Consider the following 22,222-nt stretch of genomic DNA (forward strand, 5'->3'; position numbering starts at 1 on the left):
CTTTGTCTCTGTAGTGCCCTCAGCCAGTATGACCCGACTCGCCCGATCTCGCACAGCGTCCCTCACCAGTGCCAGTTCTGTGGATGGAGGTCGCCCCAGGCCTTGCACTCAGTCAGAGAGCAGCGAGGGCATCGGTCAGATCAACCACACCATGGAAGTGTCCTGCTGAAGACCATGAGCAGCTCCTACTACTCGTCTTCTCGCCCGCTCATTACCCATATCTTCTTTACTGGTTTCTCTTCCTGCACCCCACCCCTTAAAACAGCGTCTGGCGTTTTTTGGGGAACCAAATACCAGAGTAACAGTAGTTAATCATCATCTGGTGTGTGCTCTTCCCACTCCCCTGTGACTGGATGTGAGACGGGTGTAACAGCTGATCAGATCGGTGGTGACTGAAGGATTAGGGATGACCCCTGACGACTACAAAAGATCCCATAGAGGTGACCCCTGATGACTACAGAAGATCCCATAGAGGTGACCCCTGATGACTACAGAAGATCCCATAGAGGTGACCCCTGATGACTACAGAAGATCCCATAGAGGTGACCCCTGATGACTACAGAAGATCCCATAGAGGTGACCCCCTGATGACTACAGAAGATCCCATAGAGGTGACCTGGATGACTAAAGAAGATCCCATAGAAGGAACCCCTGACTACAACAGATCCCATAGAGGTGACCCTTGATGACTACAGAAGATCCCATAGAGGTGACCTGGACGACTACAGTAGAGCCCATAGAGGTGACCTGAACGACTACAGAAGATCCCATAGAGGTGACCTGGAAGACTACAGAAGATCCCATAGAGGTGACCTGGAAGACTACAGAAGATCCCATAGAAGGGACACCTGACTACAAAAGATCCCATATAGGTGACCTTGAAGACTACAGAAGATCCCATATAGGTGACCTTGAAGACTACAGAAGATCCCATATAGGTGACACCTGACTACAAAAGATCCCATAGAGGTGACTCTGACGACTACAGAAGATCCTATAGAGATGACCCAATTATGTAGAGGGCTATGGCCTGGAAGACTGTAGGGGGATCTCATAAACTTAACACAGTTGACTGTAAAGGATCCCACAGAGGTGCCCTTTATAATTGTAGGTGATTCCGTAGAGGTGACCACAGATGACTAGGGGATTCCATAAAGGTGACCCTGGACGAGTACAGAAGATCCCATAGAGGTGAGCCCTGAAGACTTTAAAGGATCCCACAGAGGTGACCCAGCTGACTGTAGAAGATCCAATAGAGGTGATCGGGGTGATTGTGATCTAAGGATCTAGCATTGGGTAAGCAGTGCATTATGCATGTTGTTTCAGTACAGCTTCTTCTCTGATAGTGGGGGGGCTCAGTGAGAAGACGCGTCCTGTGCTGGTCAATGTCTGTGAGTGGAGAGGAGGGTGAGGGTCCGTCCCGGCGCACAATCTTCTGATTCCAGTTGTGTCTTGTCTCCCGCGCTGTCATTGTGCTGTCTCTGCTCCCATCCCTGGTTGTGCGGCCTTGCTCCCCGGACTGAGATCGGGGGGTGATGACTCCTGTCTGTATGCAGTGACTCTTCTCATCTTCTTGTTTGTCTTTTGTGGCGTGGATGCTCATGGCTGCAGCCATCACTACTTCATGATAGTAATGGATGAATACAACAAACCTCAATAAAATAGTAACTCTGCCGCGTGGTGCCGTCATTCTGCGTCTGCCGCGTGGTGCCGTCATTCTGCGTCTGCCGCGTGGTGCCGTCATTCTGCGTCTGCCGCGTGGTGCCGTCATTCTGCGTCTGCCGCGTGGTGCCGTCATTCTGCGTCTGCCGCGTGGTGCCGTCATTCTGCGTCTGCTCCCAGGGAGCGCTGCCCACAAGTTAACCCTTTCACGACCAGGCTATTAACTTTTTCCCTCGTTTCTCATCCACATCGCCATATGAGGTGTTGTTTTTTGCGGGACAAGTTGTAGTTTTGAATGACACCATTCATTCCGAGTGCAGTGAAATTGTGGAAATAAATGCAATTCCTACATTGTCTTTTGGGGGGTTTGTGGCTGGGGAAGAGAGAAACTAATTACAACTGGGGAAGTGAGAGAGAGCTGACACTTCAACCTCCATCAAAGTAGGGGCCTCCTGTAGAGATCAAGTAATTACAACAGATTTGCTGTGGGGAAAAATCCTTGACAGCTCCCATTTCTACTTTTTGTCTTTTAACTCACAGATCATTGATATCACTGCTCTACATCAATTTTGCTGAATATTAACATTATATATAATAATATTTAGATGTGCAGCATATGTAGTCGGTATAACTAATAGGAAGACACAAAGCAGACTAAGAACACTAGTTGACATTCACAGGGCAAGGGTTAGGGATGATATTATTCCACAGGGCTCAGGTCTCATTGTTTGAGCATTTAATCAATTTACATAGTTGGTATAGCAGGGGGCACTTATAAATCAACATCTAGCTGGCTTTAGTACAATATGCAATTAGCATATTAACAAACATCATTGTTTCAGAACCAAGAGAAGACAACATCCAGGGTTATACAAATACTGGTCTGTCCTTCTTTTCTTGACCCACCAAAGAAACACAGACAAGTTCTAAAGTCAACACAAACACAATAGTGTATTGCTCTTGGCTTAACAAATCTAGACGTCTGGCTGATTAAGATAAGAAGCTGTTTTGCCACAGGTATATAGACGTGTCCTATAGCACTGAGGAGCGGTATATAGAGGAGACGTGTCCTATAGCGCTGATGAGCGGTATATAGAGGCGACGTGTCCTATAGCACTGATGAGCGGTATATAGAGGAGACGTGTCCTATAGCACTGATGAGCGGTATATAGAGGAGACGTGTCCTATAGCACTGATGAGCGGTATATAGAGGAGACGTGTCCTATAGCACTGATGAGCGGTATATAGGAGAGACGTGTCCTATAGGACTGATGAGCGGTATATAGAGGAGACGTGTCCTATAGCGCTGATGAGCGGTATGTAGAGGAGACGTGTCCTATAGCGCTGATGAGCGGTATGTAGAGGAGACGTGTCCTATAGCGCTGATGAGCGGTATGTAGAGGAGACGTGTCCTATAGCGCTGATGAGCGGTATGTAGAGGAGACGTGTCCTATAGCACTGATGAGCGGTATATAGAGGAGACGTGTCCTATAGCACTGATGAGCGGTATATAGAGGAGACGTGTCCTATAGCACTGATGAGCGGTATATAGAAGAGACGTGTCCTATAGCGCTGATGAGCGGTATGTAGAGGAGACGTGTCCTATAGCGCTGATGAGCGGTATGTAGAGGAGACGTGTCCTATAGCGCTGATGAGCGGTATGTAGAGGAGACGTGTCCTATAGCGCTGATGAGCGGTATGTAGAGGAGACGTGTCCTATAGCGCTGATGAGCGGTATGTAGAGGAGACGTGTCCTATAGCGCTGATGAGCGGTATGTAGAGGAGACGTGTCCTATAGCGCTGATGAGCGGTATGTAGAGGAGACGTGTCCTATAGCGCTGATGAGCGGTATGTAGAGGAGACGTGTCCTATAGCGCTGATGAGCGGTATGTAGAGGAGACGTGTCCTATAGCGCTGATGAGCGGTATGTAGAGGAGACGTGTCCTATAGCGCTGATGAGCGGTATGTAGAGGAGACGTGTCCTATAGCGCTGATGAGCGGTATGTAGAGGAGACGTGTCCTATAGCGCTGATGAGCGGTATGTAGAGGAGACGTGTCCTATAGCGCTGATGAGCGGTATGTAGAAGAGACGTGTCCTATAGCGCTGATGAGCGGTATGTAGAAGAGACGTGTCCTATAGCGCTGATGAGCGGTATGTAGAAGAGACGTGTCCTATAGCGCTGATGAGCGGTATGTAGAAGAGATGTGTCCTATAGCGCTGATGAGCGGTATGTAGAAGAGACGTGTCCTATAGCGCTGATGAGCGGTATGTAGAGGAGACGTGTCCTATAGCGCTGATGAGCGGTATGTAGAGGAGACGTGTCCTATTGACGGGGTCGTAGCGACATTCCACTCGTCCTCCAGTCACTCCAAATTAAGGCTATGAGCATGGGTCAACCATTCAAAGAATGAGTCAGACAACAAGCTGGTTCAAATTCAGAGCATGCTCAAAAGGCTACTGGCAAGCCACGATCTCAGCAATGTTCTGTCTTTATTTCCGCATGCACAAACCTAAATACACTACATAATGGGGAGGGGAAAGGGGTTGTTCGGGGCGGGGTAAGCCATAAATGTCTAGTATCCGGCCACTCCTGATTGGTCCACGTCTCCTTAACTCAGTCTCTGGGCAGACAACAGTCAGTTGATGATTCGGTTTCATTTCTCTGAAACAGGTGCTTGGCTGATACTGGCACCATCTTAGGATAAGTTTCGATCTAAGTAACACGTAGCAAGGAAAGCTTATTGTTATAAGACACAAAATGGTGGTTAGTACATTAGCAAAGCGTATAAAAGTAGAGAAATATATATTCTTTTTTACCCTGACATTCCCCCCTAAACACTAAGCTTTCCCTTGCTTCGGGGCCTTTGAGACTGTCCATGTGTGGGGAGAGGGGAGGTGGATTTCTTCACCCAATCATCTTAGAAGCTGCCCCCTTATGGGACGCCCCCAAACAATTGAGCCCTATCCTGGGTGACACATGGAGTTCTCCCAACTGACCCTAAACTAGATCTCTCAATTGGACTCTGTCATGGGGGGTTAGAACAGCATTGTTTATAGCTTTCCTGTATGAGGGGACTATGCAGCATACCATGTCATTCCTGCACAATCCACTATGTCACAGTAATCGAATCGATACGTCTGGATTTTTGCGTGAGTATCTACCCAGAATGTGGTAGCTGTCCACCCTGGGACAGACAGTAAGCATATGGAAAGGATATAGAAGAAGGTAGTCATCTTTTATAGACTCGTTCTGTCTCTCTTGCAGTGGGAGGCGTGAATCCAGGTGCTCTTGCCCTCAAGCTTCAGAGCTGTAGGAGTAGTCAGGATCACAGTGTAGGGGCCCTCAAATCTGGGTTGGAGACAGTCTCTCCGGACAAACTTCTTTACGTACACCAGGTCGCCTGGGATGAAATCATGTACTGCATCACCTGTGGATTCTGGGAGAGAAGCAGATACTGGAGAGCGGGTGTTAGTCAATTCTTTAGACGGAGCAATCACAAATTTTACCACTCTATCATGTGTTTCAGACAACTCTTGGGGCCTAATTTCTCCTATTTTAGGTGGGGGTCCCAAACAAAATTTTATAGGGAGTCAGCCCATGTTTGGCCTGAGGAGTGTGTGTGATATGATACAATACTATGGGGAGTAGGTCGGGACAGGGGAGGGGATGATCTTGGGTCATTTTCAAGAGCTGGGTCTTGAGTGTGGAATTCATCCTTTCCACTTTGCCTGAACTGGCAGGATGGTATGGAGTGTGGAGGCCCAAATCTGTTCCCAACATGTTCCAAAGTTCTTTGTAGATATTTGTTGTGAAAGCTGGTCCTTGATCCGATTCTATGACTTGGGGAACTCCAAATCTGCAGGCAATTTCAGTGATCAGTTTCTTGGCTGTGACTTTAGCAGTCATGTTGACAAGCGGGTAGGCCTCGGGCCAGGCTGAGAACATATCCACGGCTACCAAAACGTACTCATATTTTCCTGCTTTAGGCATTTGGATATGGTCGACTTGTATTCTCTGCCAAGGGTAGTCTGGTTTAGCCAGGTGTTGGAGAGGGACCTGTGCCGTACACGTTGGGTTGCAGGTAGCGCAGACAGAGCAGGATTTTGAGTACGATTCCGGGTGCAAAGTACAGTTTCTTGATACATGCCAAGGCTTGATTCTTTCCTCTGTGTGTAGGCCCGTGAGCCCATGCTGCCACGGCTGAGTACATGCGCCTGGGCAAGCAAGGTTTTCCGTCCACTTGGTAAAGAGTCGAGTTGACCTTTGAATCTTTGCGACCTGCCAGCACAGCTCCCGCCGCTTTCCATTGCTTGACTTCTTCAGTGGGGGTCTTCCTTTGTTCTTCACACAATTTTTCTTCAGGCATCCTGCCCCCCCTGGATTCCACTCGTGTCTCCGCTGGACTTGTATGGTCTTCCGCCGGCTGTTCTTTGGCTCTTGCTCTAGTGAGCGCCACAGCTATGGTTTGCAGGGTCTCCCCCATCTCTTCTTCCTTTTCCTGCCACTTTGATGACACATTCTCCACTGCTGCAGTCTTGGCTGCTTGGTCAGCTAGGTGGTTGCCCCTGGCTTCCCTGGAATCTAGTCTTCCATGAGCCTTGACCTTGATAACAGCAACCTGAATGGGTAGTTCCAGGGCCTTCATTAGGGCCTTAATCCATGAGGCATGTTTCACTGGTGTACCTGCAGCTGTGATGAATCCTCTAGACTTCCACAAGAGTCCAAAATCATTGCAAATTCCATGTCCATACCTAGAATCGGTATATATGTTTGCCGTTATTCCAGCTCCAAGGTGGCAGGCTTCTGTGAGAGCTACAAGTTCAGCTTCTTGTGCAGACATGTATGGTGGTAGAGCTTCAGCCTTGAGGACTGTTAGGTCTGTTGTGACAGCATATCCCGTGTGGAACTTCCCTTGAGGGTCTGCGAAACGGGATCCATCAGTCCATAGGTGCAAGGCAGGGTGTGCGAGCGGATGTGCCACCATATTCTCTGGAGCAGAAGTCTCTTCCTGCAAAATTTTTATACAATCATGAGGATCATGAGGTTCCACCAATGGACCTTCACCCTGTTCGTCTTCCCCCCTAGAAGGTGGAAGCAAAGTGGCAGGGTTGATAGTCAGACATCTGGTAAATGTTATATTGGAGGGCAACAATAGGGAACACTGCAGCCGCAGGTGTCTTTGGTTGGTTAGATGTTTCGGAGATGTTTGTTGCAGAACAGCCGAGAGATCATGGCCGGCCTGTATAACTAGATCATGTCCAAGGACGATATCAGCTGACTTGTCAAGGAGGATATGAGCAGCGTGGACCGCCTTAAGGCACGTGGGGGCAGTTCGGGCGACAGGGTCCAGGCGGGCTGAGTAGTAGCCTAAAGGCCGATACTTATGATCATAGCGTTGTGCTAGAACTCCAGAGGCATGACCTTCCAATTCAGAGACAAAGAGGTGAAATGGCTGAGTATAGTCTGGTAAGCCCAAGGCCGGGGCAGAGACAACAGCCTGTTTAAGGCGGTCAAAACATAGTCTGCGTTGGTGAGAGACACGTGGATCTTCAGCATGAAACCAGACGGAGCCTTCGTCCTTAAGACAGTCATACAGGGGTTGCATAAGCTTTGAGGCATCCGGGATCCATTGCCTGCAGTAAGTGATGAGACCAAGGAAAGTCTGCATAGCGGAGTAGGTGGTTGGGAAGGTGATATCCATGATGGCTTGTTTTCTTTCTTCAGTCAGATGTCTAGCACCTTGTGATATACAATGTCCGAGGAAAATGACCTTGGGCAGACACCATTGGACTTTGCCTTTCGAGACTTTACAGTTAGCTGAGTGAAGAAACCAGAGAAGGGATGCTGACATCTCTGGCAAATTTTCTTCAGTGCCGCAGAGTAAAAGATCATCCACATATTGTAGAAGAGTGACCTGAGGGTTCTCTTGAACCCATGGCTCCAGAATAGACTTCATAGAATTAATGAATTGGTTAGGAGAGTTCTGGGCTCCTTGTGGAGTCCTGGTCCATGTAAGCTGTGCTCCTTGAAAGGTAAAGGCAAAAAGAAACCACGAATCTTCGTGCAAGGGTATACTGAAGAAGGCGTTGGCCAGATCTAACACCGTAAACAAGGTGGCCGTTGGAGGCACCTGAGACAAGAGGGTGTTTGGGTTGGGTACCACTGGAGTTTCTAAAATGGTAGCTGCATTGACGGCTCTGAGATCCTGAACCAACCGGTATCTTGGAGGCTCTCCCGGAGCGGTTTTCTTTTTTACAGGAAAGAGGGGTGTATTGCATGGAGATACACATCTGACAAGGACTCCTGACTCCAGGAGGGAAGCGATTTGGGTACCCAAGCTTTGTTCTTGTGCCGCCTTGAGGGGGTATTGTGGCAACCGTGGGTACTTGTGTCCAGGCTTGAGGTGTACTTGGACCGGGGGAACCTGCAGGAGGCCAACGTCCTCTGGCCCGCTGGACCACAGAGAGTGAGGGAACTGTGAGGTTTCAAGAAGAGTGTGAGGTTGTATGGTCATCATCATGAGAGGGAAGGCTTTGAGAACGCAGCGGTCTTCAGTCCCTTGTTCGGAATGAGGGTCACGCAGAAGAAGCTCCATACCATGGTTTCCGAAGGTAATAGTTGCCTTCATCCGCTCTAAGAGATCGGCTCCCAACAAATTAACGGGACAAGTTTCTGAGACCAAAAATCTTGTGAGTACTCCAGTGAATGGTCCTGCAGACACAGGGACTGTGAGTGGAGAGGAAATATGTTGGCCTTCCACCCCAACACAGGTGAGGGTATCCGGTGATAGGGATACCGAGGGAGGGAGCTGTGTGGAAGAAATGACAGATGTGGCCGCCCCAGTGTCCACCTGTAAAGTGACAGTCCCACAGGCGGCCGTGGGGTGCGTAGCCGGGAAAGTGGACACTGGTTGACCGGGCCGTCATTGGCGTGGGTGAGATGGTTCACGGGAAAGTCCATGGTTGTGTGGACCGTCATGAAACGAGTGGTCATGGTACTGTCTGCGGGTTGGACAGTCTCTGAGAATGTGATTAGGGCTACCACATTCCCAACACAGCATGCGTCCTTCAGAATCACGAGATTGTCTCTTGTCTCTAGGTGGCCCCCTGTCATTTCTTCTGTCTTGTTTTCTATATGTGGGAGGAGTATCATCACCTGTGCCTTTAACCATTACCCACTTGATTCTATGTTGGTTGCCAGGGGGTGGGTAGCTTTCTTGAGCTTGATATACCATGGCAGGAGCGGCTTTCTTCTTTGGCTTAGTATCCTTCTCCATTTTTAGCATGGCTTTTTGGAAAGCTTTGACAATGTCCACCGCGTCGTTAAAAGAAGAAGAACGAATCTCGGGGCGTACCCTCAGAACCTCATCTCTGAGAGCGTCTTGTAGGCCATCTACTAGGGCCTGAACCAACAGGGCGGCCTGCATCTTGACGTGAGGACTGTATCCGAGATTCTCAAAATGCATGCTGAATCTTGCAGCATATCTTTCCACAGATTCATCAGGGTCTTGTTGAACATCTTGTACAGACCCAGCTTGATCTGACAAGCGATCCTGAGCCCAGGCTTTTAACGGTTTCATGTATTCTAGGCCGGATTCATACGTACTAAGGGATCCTGCTTTTGTGGAATCCATGGCCTTTTCGATAGTAGGCAAGAAATATTCCTTGGCCTTCACAGATGTGATACCTGCCAAATCAGCCCAGGTTGCACCATAAATGGCTCTGGTTGTGTCCAAGCGTCTAGCATACTGCATGGGAGATTTATCGGGATCAGGAAGCTTTGAGACCAGAGTGTCTACTTGTACTGGGGTAAAGGGTTGATATTTGATCATCCCTAAAGGTCCAGGAACTTGTTGAGGACCGGGCCGCGTCGCGTGTGCCTTGGTGGTGTTTGGGGTGGCCGCTAGGGAGGATTCTTCAGGCAACAGAACCGCATTAGGTATCGGTGTCGGGGAGGAGGTTGCCACTAGTAGCTTAAGGGCCAAAGGCATAGCAGCATGAACTGCTGGACTACGGACACATACAATGCGTATTGAGTCCAATCCATGGGGGAGGGTCTCCATGCCTTCCTTGAGGGCTAGTACGTGTTCCTCCATGCACGGCCCGAGTGGGTAGCCGAAAATTCCAGAAGATATAAGTGGTATCGCTAAAGTGCGTCTGGGCATATCCTGATGACTTAATTTTCCTGCATGGAGGAGTACTGAACGGATGGTAGATGCGAGAGTGGAACGTGATTCTTCGGGGTTCTGGGGGTCATAAATAGGACCCACTGCATGTATGATGACATCAGCGGGCAGTCTACCCGCACGGGTGACTAAGGTCTGGCCTTTTGAAAGCTCTCCTTTTTCGGCTAAGTGAGCCTGGCATTCTGCAGCCAGAGTGGAACCAGCAGCAAGGGCAATTTTACGAGCCAATCCTCCAGCATGGCTCATACGGGTGTTTGCAGGGTTGACTATGGCCCCCACCCGATGTGTAAGGATGTCACCATAGCCTATTGACAGTGACAGGGCGTCCTGATGGGTCTACTAGATTCCGGGAGCGGCAGGGGTCCCAGACTTCTGAGGGGCTGGGGAGTGGTGCTCTTTCAGCAGTTGCTTGGAGCAAGGGCCGGAGTATGGGTAATGAATGTGGGGTGGAGGATGCCATAGGAGACGTATGGGGTAAAGGGGGGGGGGGCGCTGGAGTATCTTGAGTCCATCCCTCATCTGGCTCCGTATCGTCTTGAGTAACAGTATGTTGGCGGAGCGAGAGCAGTCTGGCCTGAAATTCTGGGGAGTTGAGGAGGATATCCCCAGAGTTATGGGCGACCCCCATGGGGAACAGAGGGAGCGCCTCAGCATCGTGGACTGGAGCAGAGGGTATCACATTAGTTTCAGATGGGTGCTCTGGGACTGCGGGCTTTTCCACCCTGTGCTGGCGGCTGGTAATAAGCACCGGACGGATCTAATAGTGGATATAGGCCGGATTGGGGCTTTCCGGGCCTCCCACAACAAGTAAAAGGTGTAGTAAGATGGCCGTTGGAGGGAGGAGTAGGAGTGGGAGTGGGATTGTTCTTGGGGGCAGGAAAAGGTGTAGTAAGATGGCCATTGGAGGGAGGAGTTGGAGTGGGGGTGAGATTGTTCTTGGAGACAGGCTGGGCATCGTGCCATGGGCGGCCCGCCCCACAGACACAGCAGAACTTCGCCCAGGGCGGGTTCTGCTCTTCGCACATACGACACGTCCATCCTTCCAATGATTTGGCGTCGGCGCCATTATAGGGTGGTGGCTGAGGGCTCGGTGTAGTAACAGGCATCAACGGGGTTACGGCCAATTTAGGGTCACATAACAAATCACATTCTGCAGCTTTCATGTATCCGAACAAAGGCTCGGCATTCTCTGTTCCCCCTGCACCATCTACTTCTTTCCAGCCCTCAACCTTTAAATCATTTGCTACTCTAAGATGTGCCTAAGCCTGGTGCAGGAATCCTTCATCACTTAACCTCCCTTTATTTTGTATAACGCATTCTTTCACACTGAAGGCTGAAGCCTGCCCGTACTGGGTAGTCTTATCATTTAATACAGATTCCTAACATTCTTAACAACCTTCTTGCCTTCCCGTGACTCTACTAGCTGGATGACTCCCACTGCACCATCCGGCAACTTGTGAAGTCTTTCAGATTTGAACATACGCAACATTTTCTTATCGAATGCAATGATCTGTCGCGACTCAGATCACTGGTGCAGTCCACAGGTCGCCACCGGTCAGTGTAGAGCACACCTCAATACACTGGTGAGATAGAGAGACACCTCAATCTATCCCCTTCCCTAACCTTGAATGTCGACTTTACAGTGCGACTCACCACGGCACCCTGACTACAGGTCGCCACCCGACAGTGTAGAGCACACCTCAATACACTGGTGAGATAGAGAGACACCTCAATCTATCTCCTTTCTTAACCTTGACTTTACAGCAGTCTCTGTGGTAGACGAAGAGCACTCCTCAATTCGTCACAGATTCTTTCTTCCTTACACTTCAATTCAGGGATGGCTTGGAATCGACTATCCGTCACGGGAGGCAACTATCTAAGAAAAGTACAGTGACCGGGGGAGGAGGAGGTGGTGTGCACACGAGCACGCGCAGGCATGCGACGTCACTCGGTCTCACAGTTGCTGGTTCAGGACGTGGCGCAGGACGCCTGAGGTCTCACCACTCGACCGGTCACCCACCCAGATCCAACCTGACAACCCCACAGGAACCGCTGCGGCTGACACACAGGCAAGTGAGACATATAAAATATATCTAGACTTACCGTGTTCGATGGAGGTTGATCAGGCCTCAGATTCAGCCGCCGCGGTCACCACCAGGGAAGTCAACAATATGGGTCCGGGAGGGCGGCGTACCGCTAGCCACGCCCCACGTTGGGCGCCATTTGTCGGGGTCGTAGCGACATTCCACTCGTCCTCCAGTCACTCCAAATTAAGGCTATGAGCATGGGTCAACCATTCAAAGAATGAGTCAGACAACAAGCTGGTTCAAACTCAGAGCATGCTCAGAAGGCTACTGGCAAGCCACGATCTCAGCAATGTTCCGCTTTTATTTCCGCATGCACAAACTTAAATACACTACATAATGGGGAGGGGAAAGGGAGTGTTCGGGGCGGGGTAAGCCATAAATGGATTGTTCTGGGCGGGGTAAGCCATAAATGTCTAGTATCCGGCCACTCCTGATTGGTCCACGTCTCCTTAACTCAGTCTGTGGGCAGACAACCGTCAGTTGATGTTTTGGTTTCATTTCTCTGAAACAGGTGCTGGCTGATACCGGCGCCATCTTAGCATAAGTTTCGATCTAAGTAACACGTAGCAAGGAAAGCTTATTGTTATAAGACACAAAATGGTGGTTAGTACATAAGCAAAGCGTATAAAAGTAGAGAAAATATATATTCTTTTTTACCCTGACACTATAGCACTGATGAGCGGTATATAGAGGAGACGTGTCCTATAGCGCTGATGAGCGGTATATAGAGGAGACGTGTCCTATAGCGCTGATGAGCGGTATATAGAGGAGACGTGTCCTATAGCGCTGATGAGCGGTATATAGAGGAGACGTGTCCTATAGAGCTGATGAGCGGTATATAGAGGAGACGTGTCCTATAGCGCTGATGAGCGGTATAAAGAAGAGACGTGTCCTATAGCGCTGATGAGCGGTATAAAGAAGAGACGTGTCCTATAGCGCTGATGAGCGGTATAAAGAAGAGACGTGTCCTATAGCGCTGATGAGCGGTATAAAGAAGAGACGTGTCCTATAGCGCTAATGAGCGGTATAAAGAAGAGACGTGTCCTATAGCGCTGATGAGCGGTATATAGAGGAGACGTGTCCTATAGCGCTGATGAGCGGTATATAGAGGAGACGTGTCCTATAGCGCTGATGAGCGGTATATAGAGGAGACGTGTCCTATAGCGCTGATGAGCGGTATATAGAGGAGACGTGTCCTATAGCGCTGATGAGCGGTATATAGAGGAGACGTGTCCTATAGCGCTGATGAGCGGTATAAAGAAGAGACGTGTCCTATAGCGCTGATGAGCGGTATATAGAGGAGACGTGTCCTATAGCGCTGATGAGCGGTATATAGAGGAGACGTGTCCTATAGCGCTGATGAGCGGTATATAGAGGAGACGTGTCCTATAGCGCTGATGAGCGGTATATAGAAGAGACGTGGTGTCAGACTGAGCCATGTGGGGGGAGGGTGTGTGTAAAGGAAAGCGGTCTGTGGAGCGCTGAAAATGATCACTGGAAAAAACGGATTTGGGGCTAAAAACACTTAATGAGCCCTTTCCACAACGCGTTTCGATAGTTCACCATCTTCATCAGGCGGTACAAGGCTATGGACACAGGATGAAGCATATATAGACAAAGCTTCACAATGATTGGTTGGTGTAGTAATTAGTTTTGCAATGATTAGTTCACACGCTGATTAGTGGAGACCCTTCATGTGCCGGGGTGAATGTGCCTCCAACCGTCGCACATGGACAACCTGCACCTGAATTCAGGAATGAAGGACACACTAGATAAGGTGTAGACTATAGCAATACATGATGGACAATACTAAAAAATCCATCACCAGTATAAAACACACGAGAGTCGCTGTGTTGTGGCGTATCGCAAATACAAAATTGGTAATGAGGAGAAGAAGAAGAGGGGGAAGAATGGCGAATATAGATCTGGAAGGGGAAGGACACAAACCCAAGGAGCTGGTCACATCTTCAAGAGCCGGATTCAGACCTTCAGGGGTTAATGTGCCCAATTTGAAAATCCAAAAACTCTCCATATTAATCAAACTCCCTAATCGATCAGAGACGGTATCGGGTCCATGGTCAATGATAGTGAGCCTCGTATCTTCTGGATCTTTTTGATGGACAATACTGAAGTGTTTGGATGCGCTGTGTGATTGATAACCTATCCGGATGTTGTGTCTGTTAAGACGTGCGTGCACGGTTTGTATCGTGCGGCCCACGGACGGGGGGCCTCGTACGCTCCAGTAGGCAGATCACGTGTTGATTGACAATTCACATTGTGTTTGATAGAGAATTTCTTTCCTGTAGTCTGTGATGAGAAAATCTTTTGAGCGCCATTTTGGATGACTCTACAACATAAACACTTTGGCGTATTACACGGAAAACACCCCGGACAGAGGCGGAAAGCACCCCGGACGGAGGCGGAAAACACCCCGGACGGAGGCGGAAAGCACCCCGGACGGAGGCGGAAAACACCCCGGACGGAGGCGGAAAACACCCCGGACGGAGGCGGAAAACACTCCGGACGGAGGCGGAAAGCACTCCGGACGGAGGCGGAAAGCACCCCGGACGGCGGCGGAAAGCACCCCGGTCGGAGGCGGAAAGCACCCCGGTCGGAGGCGGAAAGCACCCCGGACGGAGGCTGAAAACACCCCGGACGGAGGCTGAAAACACCCCGGACGGAGGCTGAAAGCACTCCGGACGGAGGCGGAAAGCACCCCGGTCGGAGGCGGAAAGCACCCCGGTCGGAGGCGGAAAACACTCCGGACGGAGGCGGAAAGCACCCCGGACGGAGGCGGAAAACACCCCGGACGGAGGCTGAAAACACCCCGGACGGAGGCTGAAAGCACCCCGGACGGAGGCGGAAAGCACTCCGGACGGAGGCGGAAAGCACCCCGGTCGGAGGCGGAAAGCACCCCGGTCGGAGGCGGAAAACACTCCGGACGGAGGCGGAAAGCACCCCGGACGGAGGCGGAAAACACTCCGGACGGAGGCGGAAAGCACCCCGGTCGGAGGCGGAAAGCACCCCGGACGGCGGCGGAAAGCACCCCGGTCGGAGGCGGAAAGCACCCCGGTCGGAGGCGGAAAGCACCCCGGTCGGAGGCGGAAAGCACCCCGGTCGGAGGCTGAAAACACCCCGGACGGAGGCTGAAAACACCCCGGACGGAGGCTGAAAGCACTCCGGACGGAGGCGGAAAGCACCCCGGTCGGAGGCGGAAAGCACCCCGGTCGGAGGCGGAAAGCACCCCGGTCGGAGGCGGAAAACACTCCGGACGGAGGCGGAAAGCACCCCGGACGGAGGCGGAAAACACCCCGGACGGAGGCTGAAAACACCCCGGACGGAGGCTGAAAGCACCCCGGACGGAGGCGGAAAGCACTCCGGACGGAGGCGGAAAGCACCCCGGTCGGAGGCGGAAAGCACCCCGGTCGGAGGCGGAAAACACTCCGGACGGAGGCGGAAAGCACCCCGGACGGAGGCGGAAAACACTCCGGACGGAGGCGGAAAGCACCCCGGTCGGAGGCGGAAAGCACCCCGGTCGGAGGCTGAAAACACTCCGGACGGAGGCGGAAAGCACCCCGGACGGAGGCGGAAAGCACCACGGACGGAGGCTGAAAACACCACGGACGGAGGCTGAAAACACTCCGGACGGAGGCGGAAAGCACCCCGGTCGGAGGCGGAAAGCACTCCGGACGGAGGCGGAAAGCACCCCGGACGGAGGCGGAAAGCACCCCGGACGGAGGCTGAAAACACTCCGGACGGAGGCGGAAAGCACCCCAGACGGAGGCTGAAAACTCCGGACGGAGGCGGAAAGCACCCCGGTCGGAAGAGGAAAACACTCCGGACGGAGGCGGAAAACACCCCGGACGGAGGCGGAAAGCACCCCGGACAGAGGCGGTCCTGTGGTGACTATTTTAGACTTCAAAGATGTATTACTCGGTGCTATTAAACGTCGTAGATTTTTATTCTTCCTATAAATGATACTAGGCCCATTAGGTCACCAACCAATCACTGTGAAGCTTTGTCTATATATGCTTTATCCTGTGTCCATAGCCTTGTACCGAAACGCGTTGTGGAAAGGGCTCATTAAATGTTTTTAGCCCCAAATCCGTTTTTTCCAGTGCTCATTTCCAGCGCTCAACAGACCGCTTTCCTTTACCCACATTTTTTAGTCCCTCTCTTGAGGGTCAGCGGCAGGAGCAGCTTTTTGGATCATTTGCTAACCCTCCCTGCAATTCCTCCCTCCCTCCCTCGTTATTTGAGGACCTGCGGCAAGGGAGCCGCCTCCTCCAAACCAACAGGACCTGTGATGACGTGAATGCGGTCCCGAGTCACGTGGTCCGCGGCCAGGAACCCGGAAGCGGCGAGCACAACCAGTGGTCCGAAGCACACGGCACGTGGCGAGCCCACCGGCCTGCACTACGCGGTGAGACTCGCTCCCCCTCCACCCTCTGACAGTCACCGGGGTTGTGCCGGGTGCACGACTCTAGTAGGTGAGTGGCCTCTTGGCCGTCTTCAATTCATATTGGTCCATCTGGTCCTTCGCATAGCGCGCTTTTTTCCTCTTTTCTCCTACATGTAGGGGGAGGGGTCAGACCGAGCCAGGTGGGGGAGGGCGGAGTCAGACAGAACGTGGGGTCAGAGAGAGCGTGGGGGTCGGACGCTCCTGCAGCCGGGGAGCGGTGTGACGCTACCTGTGACTTCACGCTCCATTTGTTCCATTCTGCAGGAGGAGCGGATGATGTCATCACCATGTAGCCCGCCACGGGAGCATAAGCCACGGCGCAGGTTATGTCTCACGTCCTTCACTATATTCTTCAAACACTTCGCCTGTGGCAGAGCTGTGCGTGCACTACGGCTGCGGCGGAGCGGTGCGTGCACTACGGCTGTGGCGGAGCTGTGCGTGCACTACGGCTGCGGCGGAGCGGTGCGTGCACTACGGCTGGGGCGGAGCGGTGCGTGCACTACGGCTGGGGCGGAGCGGTGCGTGCACTACGGCTGCGGCGGAGCGGTGCGTGCACTACGGCTGCGGCGGAGCGGTGCGTGCACTACGGCTGCGGCGGAGCGGTGCTTGCACTACGGCTGCGGCGGAGCTGTCCAGTCTATCTAACCGCACTGTATCCCAATTGACTGTTCATCTAGTCCTGTATACCTAGCAAAGCCCATCACACAATTGTATACACACTATTATTATTCTGCTTGGTGGTCTATCCTTTATCTCCCCTCATACACTGCTCAAAAAAATATCGGGACCCCTGAAATCCCCCCTCCTAGATGTGAATGGATGAAATCTTCTCATTGAATACTTTGTTCTGTAGAAAGCTGAATGTGCTGACAACAAAATCACACAAAAATCATCAATGGAAATCACATTTATTACCCAATGAAGGCCTGGATGTGGAGTCACCCCCAAAATTAATGTGGAAAAACCCACTACAGGCCGATCCAACTGTGATGTAATGTCCTTAAAACAAGTCACAATGAGGCTGAGTATTGTGTGTGGCCTCCACGTGCCTGTATGACCTCCCTACAACGCCTGAGCATGCTCCTGATGAGGCTGAGTATTGTGTGTGGCCTCCACGTGCCTGTATGACCTCCGTACAACGCCTGGGCATGCTCCTGATGAGGCTGAGTATAGTGTGTGGCCTCCACGTGCCTGTATGACCCCCCTACAACACCTGGGCATGCTCCTGATGAGGCTGAGTATTGTGTGTGGCCTCCACGTGCCTGTATGACCTCCCTACAACACCTGGGCATGCTCCTGATGAGGCTCAGTATTGTGTGTGGCCTCCACGTGCCTGTATGACCTCCCTACAATGCCTGGGCATGCTCCTGATGAGGCTGAGTATTGTGTGTGGCCTCCACGTGCCTGTATGACCTCCCTACAACGCCTGGGCATGCTCCTGATGAGGCTGAGTATTGTGTGTGGCCTCCACGTGCCTGTATGACCTCCCTACAACGCCTGGGCATGCTCCTGATGAGGCTGAGTATTGTGTGTGGCCTCCAAGTGCCTGTATGACCTCCCTACAACGCCTGGGCATGCTCCTGATGACGCTGAGTATTGTGTGTGGCCTTCACGTGCCTGTATGACCTCCCTACAACGCCTGGGCATGCTCCTGATGAGGCTGAGTATTGTGTGTGGCCTCCACGTGCCTGTATGACCTCCCTACAACGCCTGGGCATGCTCCTGATGAGGCTCAGTATTGTGTGTGGCCTCCACGTGCCTGTATGACCTCCCTACAACGCCTGGGCATGCTCCTGATGAGGCTGAGTATTGTGTGTGGCCTCCACGTGCCTGTATGACCTCCCTACAACGCCTGGGCATGCTCCTGATGAGGCTCAGTATTGTGTGTGGCCTCCACGTGCCTGTATGACCTCCCTACAACGCCTGGGCATGCTCCTGATGAGGCTGAGTATTGTGTGTGGCCTCCACGTGCCTGTATGACCTCCCTACAACGCCTGGGCATGCTCCTGATGAGGCTGAGTATTGTGTGTGGCCTCCACGTGCCTGTATGACCTCCCTACAACGCCTGGGCATGCTCCTGATGAGGCTCAGTATTGTGTGTGGCCTCCACGTGCCTGTATGACCTCCCTACAATGCCTGGGCATGCTCCTGATGAGGCTCAGTATTGTGTGTGGCCTCAACGTGCCTGTATGACCTCCCTACAACGCCTGGGCATGCTCCTGATGAGGCTGAGTATTGTGTGTGGCCTCCACGTGCCTGTATGACCTCCCTACAACGCCTGGGCATGCTCCTGATGAGGCTGAGTATTGTGTGTGGCCTCCACGTGCCTGTATGACCTCCCTACAACGCCTGGGCATGCTCCTGATGAGGCTGTGTATTGTGTGTGGCCTCCACGTGCCTGTATGACCTCCCTAAAACGCCTGGGCGTGCTCCTGATGAGGCTGTGTATTGTGTGTGGCCTCCACGTGCCTGTATGACCTCCCTACAACGCCTGGGCGTGCTCCTGATGAGGCTGAGTATTGTGTGTGGCCTCCACTGCCTGTATGACCTCCCTACGACGCCTGGGCATGCTCCTGATGAGGCTGAGTATTGTGTGTGGCCTCCACGTGCCTGTATGACCTCCCTACGACGCCTGGGCATGCTCCTGATGAGGCTGAGTATTGTGTGTGGCCTCCACGTGCCTGTATGACCTCCCTACGACGCCTGGGCATGCTCCTGATGAGGCTGAGTATTGTGTGTGGCCTCCACGTGCCTGTATGACCTCCCTACAACGCCTGGGCATGCTCCTGATGAGGCTGAGTATTGTGTGTGGCCTCCACGTGCCTGTATGACCTCCCTACAACGCCTGGGCATGCTCCTGATGAGGCTGAGTATTGTGTGTGGCCTCCACGTGCCTGTATGACCTCCCTACAACGCCTGGGCGTGCTCCTGATGAGGCTGAGTATTGTGTGTGGCCTCCACGTGCCTGTATGACCTCCCTACAACGCCTGGGCGTGCTCCTGATGAGGCTGAGTATTGTGTGTGGCCTCCACGTGCCTGTATGACCTCCCTACAACGCCTGGGCTTGCTCCTGATGAGGCTCAGTATTGTGTGTGGCCTCCACGTGCCTGTATGACCTCCCTACAACGCCTGGGCGTGCTCCTGATGAGGCTGAGTATTGTGTGTGGCCTCCATGTGCCTGTATGACCTCCCTACAACGCCTGGGCATGCTCCTGATGAGGCTGAGTATTGTGTGTGGCCTCCACGTGCCTGTATAACCTCCCTACAACGCCTGGGCATGCTCCTGATGAGGCTCAGTATTGTGTGTGGCCTCCACGTGCCTGTATGACCTCCCTACAACCCCTGGGCATGCTCCTGATGAGGCTCAGTATTGTGTGTGGCCTCCACGTGCCTGTATGACCTCCCTACAACGCCTGGGTGTAACGGGGCTGGGAGGTGGAACCTCTGAGCAACTATACAAAGGGGCAGTCCTTGTAAGGAAGCGGGTGGCTCCCAGGGAAGGCGGGCAGGCAGTCACGGCTAGTGACGGGGACAGTCTCTGGGTAAGAGGGCAGAAGGTCACGGCAAGTGACAGGGACAGTCTCTGGGTAGGCTAGCAGGCAGGTAGCAGGTGGACGCTCCCAGGTGAGCGAGCGAGAGTCTCTGGACAGGCAGGTGGTCACAGCATGTGACGGCAGGGCCTCCAGGTAGGCTAGCAGGCAGGTAGCAGGTGAGCGGGTAAGAGTCTCTGGACAGGCAGGTGGTCACAGCATGTGACAGCAGGGCCTCCAGGTAGGCTAGCAGGCAGGTAGCACGTGAGCGCTCCCAGGTGAGTGGGCAGACAGGTCCATAGACAGACTGGCAGGGCTGGTAGGCAGACTGTCGGACCGCAGGAATGTCAGCAGAAAGACACGTATCAGGCAGGTATCAAGCAGGAATCTGGCAGGTGACTGGCAGGTATCTGGTAACGGGACCTGAGGGCTGAAGCAGAGTGATAGACTATGCAACAACATTGCTTGGGCACCTCCATTTTGGAGGAGGTGCCTTATATATGGTGAGGTCCTCCGGCCATTGGCCGGGGACTCCTTAGGACGGCGCGCGCGGCCCCTTTAAGAGAGGGGGAGCGCGCGCCCTAAGCACAGTGGCCGGGAAGCAGCGCGCGCTGCCAGCAGAGCGGGAGGAGGACGCCGGGCACGGAGCGGAGAGGTGAGGGGAACAGCGTCCCTGCCTAGCAGGAGGCAGGGACACCGACGCTACAGTACCCCCCCCCCTTTAGGCCCCCCCTTTTTTAGGCCAGACAGAAATTTATCAAGGATGAGAGGGGCATGGATGTTCTCCCGGGGCTCCCATGTTCTCTCCTCAGGACCAAACCCCTTCCAATCCACTAGAAAAAAGGTCTTCCCTCTTACCCTTTTGGTGGCCAGAATATTCTCTACCTCAAACTCGTCTTCAGCAGAAACCGGAGCAGGAGGCGTGCCTGTAGACTTGGAAAAAGAGTTAAGTACCACGGGTTTGAGGAGAGATACATGGAAGGAGTTAGGGATCCGTAAGTTGGCCGGGAGTTTCAATTTATAGGCCACCGGGTTGATTTGTTTGATAACTTCCAGTGGGCCGATGAACCGAGGCCCTAACTTATAGGAAGGAATCTTGAGCCGGACATACTTGGACGAGAGCCAGACCTTAGCCCCTGGACGGAATTGTGGAGGATCTAGGCGTTTCTTGTCAGCGTGTTTTTGCATCCGCTCGGACGACTGAAGGAGTACGGATCGGGTACTCTCCCAAATGGAGGAGAATTCGCTAACGAGAGATTCCGCAGCCGGATTGTCCACCGAGGTGGAGACGGGAAATGGGATCCGAGGATGCTGACCGAAGACTACAAAAAACGGGGATTTGGAGGAAGATTCGCTCTCGTGGTTATTGTAAGAGATTTCGGCCCATGGTAGGAGATCCACCCAGTCTGAATGGTGGGCATTAACGAAGTGCCGGAGGTAACTGGTCAGGATCTGATTGATCCGCTCCACTTGACCATTGGACTGTGGGTGGTAAGCGGAGGAGAAGTCCAGGGTGACGTCCAGCAGCTTACATGTGGCTCTCCAGAAGCGTGAGGTGAACTGAACCCCACGATCCGACACGATGTGGAGGGGCAGGCCATGGAGACGGAAGATATGGCGGATAAAGTCTTTAGCCAGCTCGGGTGCAGACGGGAGACCCGGCAGGGGAATGAAGTGAGCCATCTTGTAAAAGCGGTCAGCGACCACCCAAATGACCGTACAACCGGCAGAGACAGGGAGATCTGTTATAAAGTCCATAGCTATATGCTGCCAGGGGGCAGCAGGTACTGGAAGAGGAAGGAGGCGGCCGGCAGGCGTCTCGGAACCTTGTTGCGGGCGCAGGACACACAGGCTGAAACAAAGTCTATTACGTCCTTGTGCAGGGTAGGCCACCAGTAGTGCCGGGTAATAAGCTGGAGGGTCTTTTTCTGACCGGCGTGCCCAGCTAGCCTAGACGAGTGACCCCAGTGTAGGATCTTCTTCCGATCAGGTACAGTTACGAACGTCTTACCGGGAGGGAAACGATTTAGATTCACGGGGGCCACCTGCATTACTCTGGCGGGATCAATGATGTGCTTAGGTTCCTCCTCTAGATCAGACACCAGGAAGGATCAGGACAAGGCGTCAGCTTTGATGTTTTTGTCTGCCGGGCGAAAATGAAGAACGAAATCAAAGCGAGCAAAAGACAAGGACCACCGGGCTTGGCGCGGGTTAAGTCTCTGGGCACTCTGGAGGTAAGCCAAGTTCTTGTGGTCCGTGTAAATTATTACCGGGTGAAGAGCCCCCTCGAGCAG

At 52.6% G+C, this 22,222-nt stretch overlaps 1 protein-coding gene across 7 annotated transcripts in view; it reads left to right on the plus strand.

Moving 5' to 3' along the window:
* The window catches only part of NDRG4 (NDRG family member 4), a 70,485-nt gene extending 68,811 nt beyond the window's left edge, over positions 1-1,674 (plus strand). For 6 of the 7 annotated variants that reach the window (XM_073669037.1, XM_073669039.1, XM_073669038.1 and 3 more), the window contains one exon: positions 15-1,674. In XM_073669037.1, coding sequence (XP_073525138.1) covers positions 15-169 — 155 coding nt within the window. In that variant the 3' untranslated portion in view covers positions 170-1,674. The remainder of the gene's footprint in view (positions 1-14) is intronic. The other variant, XR_012308901.1, reaches the window with a different exon arrangement.
* The last annotated feature ends 20,548 nt before the right edge of the window (positions 1,675-22,222 follow it).

This window comes from Phyllobates terribilis, unplaced genomic scaffold (assembly GCF_046119375.1).
Source record: "Phyllobates terribilis strain yellow unplaced genomic scaffold, ASM4611937v1 Scaffold_1739__1_contigs__length_219557, whole genome shotgun sequence".
Classification (NCBI taxonomy): domain Eukaryota; kingdom Metazoa; phylum Chordata; class Amphibia; order Anura; family Dendrobatidae; genus Phyllobates; species Phyllobates terribilis.